We start from the raw sequence: 6,000 nt of genomic DNA on the forward strand, positions 1-6,000 counted from the left end.
GTCTGGGGCACCTTCTGGCCCCGAGTTCTAGTGGAGTCTTTTATTTCCCTTTCCACAGACTGGTTACAGAGGAGAGGGAGGTCCTAGGGGACAGAGGAGCCGCAGGACAGAGGCCTGGATGACGATCTGCAGGGAAAGCGGCCTCCAGCCAGGAGCGCCCACTGCTGTTTAGTGAGCGGGGAGTAAGCGCCGTGCGGCCTGTGACAGCGGGTGTCGCTCAGCCGAATGCGTGCAGATGCCAGGCCTTCCCAGATGCCTTCCTTCTCCCTCTAAGCACATCTGATTTTAAACGAGTTTCAAAAATGTAAAATTTAGTATTAATATGTATCTCTTAAATCAACTGGCTTTACTGAAAGATTTTTACTTCATCAGATAAAATGATAGCTAGTGACAGAACTCTCAACAGGTTTTTACTATAAATTGTTCTACCTTTAACTTTACCTAATAGAAACGTGTGGGTGTTCTGTGTAGTAAAAGTCAGTGTCTTCTGAAGACCTGACTGGAAGGAATATAAAATTCCATTATGAAGTTTATAAAAAAAAAAAAATATATATATATATATATATGTGTGTGTGTGTGTGTGTGTGTGTGTGTGTGAATTAAAGCAAAAGTATTCTGAGCCAAAAAAGTTACTGAAGCACTTTCTCACATTATTTTCAGTTGAGTTTATGCTCTTCTTAGCAAAGACCATCCAGGATTAAATGTTGTTTTGCCAATAAATATTACACTTAATAAAAAGTTGTTTTTAACATAGAATTTTCAAGTACAGGCATGCATAATATCCTCCCAAACAAAGGCAAAGTTTTTTAAAAGAAATATTCTAAAACTTTAAAGGGAAGAGAACAGTGTATATGCTTCTTGATGTTTGCTTTTTTTTCTGTGTCATTAGTGAAGAAAAATATTAGTATTTTACATCTAAGCGGTTATGGTACTAAGACTTATACAAATAATTCAGACATTTAATAAAGATACTAAACTCAGGTTTTATTTATTTATTTTTTTTTTTCAGTTATAATGGCAAAGTTTAAAAGGTTGTTTCTTCCCAGGGCAAAGACGTATTTCTGTATCACTCTCCTGTTACAGTATCGTTTCCCAAGATTGTCACCGACATGGAGAGGGAAGACAGTGAAATGATTGCTGTGGGACCATCCATCTGTGAGCCCAAATCTGCTGTGAGACGAGCAGCAGTGGGGCAAGACGGTCCTCCAAAGGCCCTTCCAGGAAATAATGGGGCGCCCCACCCTCCAGTGGCCTGTGCCATAGCCCCCAGCCCTCTAAGAGGCATCAATCAGGCCACCTTGCTCAGCATCCACCATAACCCCCTTCCTGTTCTCTTTCCTCTTGGACTGCTCCCAGTAACAGACTCTGATTAGGCCCCTGTTTCTACACCAGCCTTTGATCATTAAGACAAAAACATATTTGCTACTGTCAAACCATACGTGGCAAGTAAAATCAAGCAAAAAAAAAAAAAAAAAAAACCATTGGGAAGTCTTAACGCAATGCTTCATATCCTGGCTAATCACATCTAGTGACCAGACATTTTCTCATCACAGTTCCATACGGTGCTAATGATTTTTAAATACAAAATGTGTAAGAGAGCATTTATTTCTCCAGCTGCACCAGTAGGAAATCTGCTCTTTTTGAATAAGGCTTGTTTTACTCCCCTGGTCTAAGAATCACTGAAAGGCTCAAGTCTAAACCCTGCACAGTTAAGTTGGTTTCTGTGCTCCCTGACCACTGAGCACTTAGCCAAGCCACTCCCCAAGACGACCAAGCCCTAAAGTAATGATGGATCAGCATAAATCCATCCAGCAATGCCACAGGAAATGCCATGCTCACTGGAAGCACTATCTACACATTAGACAAAAGCCACTAGCAAATTTGAAACAAGTCTGAGGGGTTAGATTTGAAGTTACACTTCCATTATTTTAAACTATTCCAGGTGCTGCACGACCTTAGCCCCTTCCATGTTCTCCCATAGCCCCTCGGCCGTTTGTCAAAGTGATTCAGTGAATCCCCCACCACCTGTGAACCACTTTATCCTCATGACCAGTCTCCAAGAATCTATTACTGCATTCTTCCCAACGAGCAACTTCTCCGTTCTCTACCACCACAAACTTCCACTCCACCACCGTGTCTGCCGGCAGGGACACAGAACGAGACCAGAACCCATCCCTGCTACACTGGAGTGGGATGTAAGCGTTCCATCTCCCAAGACTCTCGTGGTCTCCAGTTACGGCGATGAACTGCACACCAGCACTTGTGATATAATGGACCTGGAACCTGACACTAACTTGACGACACTCTTTCTGACCTCTTGCTTCCACCAGCATGCTTCTGTCCCAGTTCTTTCCCTGCTTAGAGCTTAACACTGGAGACCCAAGACCGTCACCCAAACCAACATCTCCCCAGGACGAGTGCCGGGACACCATCTCCCAGTCCTCACGATTAGCCCGGGTCTGACTGTCCGGCTCTGCAGGGCTCACTTCTTTCGCTCTGCCCAGGAGCAGGTTGCTGGAGGGAAACTTCTCTGCCAAACATGGAACTGCTTTGGAAGGTGACTCTTGGCCTTTTTGCAATCCCCGTTCTCCTATAGGAGATCCAAGGCTTTCGTGTCTTGAAACGTCAGAGTTACCAGTCTCAGAGGTAGTTAGAGATTCTGTGTCTGGAAATGGGCCAGAAGGAACATGTGCTCTTGAACTGTCAGGGTTACCAGCTTCTCCAGAAGGACTCTGCTGTCTCCATGCTGCTCCCGGCAGGTCACTGGGACCTTTGGTCTCAGAAACCAAACATCCATTGCTTTCTTGAAGATGCTCTTAAAAAACAAAAGGAAAAATGTAATAGTGTTTGGGCAGTTCAGTAAGTTAGGTTGAGGAAATAGGTTTAGTTATTAAAGACTCCACTACTAATCTATCTGCAGTTCACAAAATTTGTCTCTATTAAAATCAAGTACTTAATTACCTAGTGCGTTCCCAACATCCTGCTCTAAGAACACACATATCCAATAATAAGGGGCTTCCCTGGTGGCTCAGATGGTAAAGAATCTGCCTGCAATGCAGGAGACTCAGATTCAATCCCTGGGTGAGGAAGATCCCCTGGAGGAGGGCATGGCAACCCATTCCAGTATTCTTGCCTGGAGAATCCCTTGGACAGAGGAACCTGGCAGGCTATATAGTCCATTGGGGTCACAAAGAATCAGACATGACTGAGCAACTAGGCAAAGCACATCCAATAATGAAAGGCATATCCAGGAGTGCCAGTATACCAGCACAAGAGTGTAAACAAGGTGGCAAGCTGTAGAGGCGGACGTGTAACCCTGTCATGGTCCTGGATCTCTGCAGTGCAAGCCATACTGGCATGCAATCAAGTCGTTTGGCTCCTATCATCAAAAAATGCTGTCCAGCCTGTGTGATGAAGAGCTACACAGTTACCCTGCAAACCAGAAGAGCACGCCTTCCCTCCCAGGGACTGTGTGTGGGTCAGGCATTGGTGGTCACAGTGTGGACAGGCCAGCAGCAGCTGTCACTCTGGCAGAATACGAAGGACAGCAGTGCATCCCTGGGCAAGGGGTGGAGGTGGGGGGACAGGGCTGGATTCTCCCTGCCAGCTCCATGTGCATTGGGAGCCTCTTCAACAAAACACAGGCTATTTAGTTAAAGTAACTTCCCTGGTGGCTCAGAAGGTAAAGAATCTGCCTGCAATGTGGTAGCTGCTGCTGCTGCTAAGTTGCTTCAGTCGTATCCAACTCTGTGCGACCCCACAGACAGCAGCCCACCAGGCTCCTCTGTCCCTGGGATTCTCCTGGCAAGAATACTGGAGTGGGTTGCCATTTCCTTCTCCAATGCATGAAAGTTAAAAGTGAAAGTGAAGGCCCTCAGTCGTGTCCAACTCTTCGAGACCCCATGGACTGTAGCCTACCAGGCTCCTCTGTCCATGGGATTTTCCAGGCAAGAGTACTGCAGTGGGTTGCCATTGCCTTCTCCAACAATGTGGTAGACCCAGGTTCAATCCCTGAGTTGGAGAAGGAAATGGCAACCCACTCCAGTATTCTTGCCTAGCAAGTCCCATGGACAGAGAAGGCTGGCTGGCTGGCTGCAGTCCATGGGTGTCACAAAGAGTCGGACACGACTGAGGGACTAACACTTTAACTGAAAACTCAGCTTACTTCTTGGCCACCTCACTGATAGTCCAAATAGCTTCCTACAAGATCTCCAGAGACATTCAATCAGTATAGATGGGGGATGGGAATGGGAAGAGGGAGATCTTGTTTAATTGTCTCTTTTTAATGGTGGGGTTGGAAGTGAGGCATAAACAAAAATTACTCTGAATTCCCAATCTCTCCACCTGAAACAGGAAGCTGGCTTTCAGGGAAAAGAAGACCAATGAGCTCTCTGCAGACAGAGAGGCAGATTTATCAAGTGGCTATACATGAACACCACGCCACTAAAAATAAAGTTTACAGATGTCATTTTCATTAGGCTGGAATCCAGGGATGGGCAGCTTGCCAAGGGAGGGCGCTGGAAGGTAAGTTTTTCTGCCCAGCCTCTTATTTGCCCAGCACATGGGGTCTAAAGTGGAGACGTCTGAACCTAGATGTCAATTCTGTTCCTCGGAGTTGGGGCCGCTACTAAGTGTGCCTCTTCCTGGGGTTTTAGACAATCGTGCCCTGCTCCGGTGAGCATGGGGGAGCGCCGACAGCTCCGAAATCTGCTGCCAGCGAGCCGCCCCAGGGTTTTAGCCGAGGCCTTCATGGCCAGACTCCAGCCTGAACTTTGCCTCCCTGAGAGAAGCGTCCAGAGAGCCGGGGTGGTCATTGCTCCGGTGTTCCCAAACGCGGTTCCTCCCTGGGGTGAGGGATAGGAGGACATGAGGCTATGGCATTGGGACTGAGATGAGACAGTGTCCCTGCTCGGACAGACGCGGGAGGGTCGGAGGATCTCTTAACCCCAAGCACCCCTTTCCGAAGGCCCGGAAGGGGCGCCGCCGCTGCAGCCGTCTGCACTGCACCAAGCGCTGCCGAGCGGAGGAGCCCATCCCCGCAGGAGAAGCAGGGGCAGGAGCCAAGGGCAGCGACTCGGTGGGGCGCGCCCCTTGACGAACCGTCTGGGCATCTTCAGGGCCTCGGCGGGGGCGAGCACCTCGCTTGGAGCGTGCGCACCAGCCGGGGAAAAGGCGGAGCGCGGCGAGGGTCGCGTTCCGAGTAGAGGAAGCTAGTCTCCGGGAAAGGACTGCTAGGAAAGCTTCAGGTGGATCCCTCCCGTTCCCCCGAGGAATTTCAAAGCCCCCTGGCAGATCTGCCCAGGAGACACAAGGAGGAAGAATACCTGGTTTGGCAGAAGGTCCGGGGCTCAGTCCGCCGCCGCCACCGCCCTGATCTCCGCCCGGAGCCACAGCCTCCCTTGGGGGGGCGTCCTTCCTCTGCTCCGCATTCCCCTCCTTTCCCGAGTCCCGTAGCAGCCAAACGAAAAGCGCTCCGGCCAGACCCCCTCCGACCAGCAGGGCGGACCAGACGGCGCCCATGACTGAGAGGCCGCGGCTGCGGGAGACGACGGCGACCGAGACGGGGGCTCAGGTCACGCAGGAAGAGCCACACCTCCCCAGCCCGCTCCAACCTTTTACGGTCCCCCCGGTGGCGGGCGCTACCGCGCGGAGCCCAGCCCTCCGCCACTAAGACTCAACTTTCCCAGCCCCGCCCCGCTCCCCGCCCTAGGGCTGCAGCCCAGGCTCCGGCGCGGCGGACCCGCGAGCGCCCTCCTTCTCTCTCCCTTTCGACCCCGCCAGTGGCCGGCGGCTAGGAGCACACGGCGCCGAGTTCCAAGTGCCTCCTGCGTGCGCAAAGAACCCAGGGGCGCACGGCTCCAGCGCGCTAACCCACGCCTGCCCCGCCGCTTTCCCTTCCGGCTCCCGCGGCAGTCAGGCCCAGCTCTCTGAGCCGGGCATCTCCTCACAAACAGTAGCAGTGCGGCCTCATAGAGGCCTTCGATTCCAGGAACTTAGAAT

At 50.7% G+C, this 6,000-nt stretch overlaps 1 protein-coding gene across 1 annotated transcript; it reads right to left on the reverse strand.

The window, feature by feature from the left end:
* Nucleotides 1-963: 963 nt before the first annotated feature.
* STBD1 (starch binding domain 1) lies at nt 964-5,675 on the reverse strand. The gene is made up of 2 exons (XM_006079147.4): nt 5,325-5,675; nt 964-2,815 (listed from the first exon to the last, which is right to left on the reverse strand). Exons 1-2 carry the CDS (start codon nt 5,518-5,520, stop codon nt 2,007-2,009), a joined length of 1,005 nt encoding a protein of 334 aa, XP_006079209.2. The 5' UTR covers nt 5,521-5,675; the 3' UTR covers nt 964-2,006.
* Nucleotides 5,676-6,000: the final 325 nt, after the last annotated feature.

The sequence above is a fragment of the Bubalus bubalis genome, chromosome 7 (assembly GCF_019923935.1).
Source record: "Bubalus bubalis isolate 160015118507 breed Murrah chromosome 7, NDDB_SH_1, whole genome shotgun sequence".
Lineage (NCBI taxonomy): Eukaryota > Metazoa > Chordata > Mammalia > Artiodactyla > Bovidae > Bubalus > Bubalus bubalis.

What these genes read in the sequence shown, in the direction of transcription:
- STBD1 (XM_006079147.4), bottom strand. Translation starts at nt 5,520, where the DNA reads ATGGGCGCCGTCTGGTCCGCCCTGCTGGTCGGAGGGGGTCTGGCCGGA. An exon ending in CGGACCTTCTGCCAAACCAG is followed by an intron (nt 2,816 to 5,324) that starts GTATTCTTCCTC and finishes TTGTTTTTTAAG; the next exon opens with AGCATCTTCAAGAAAGCAAT.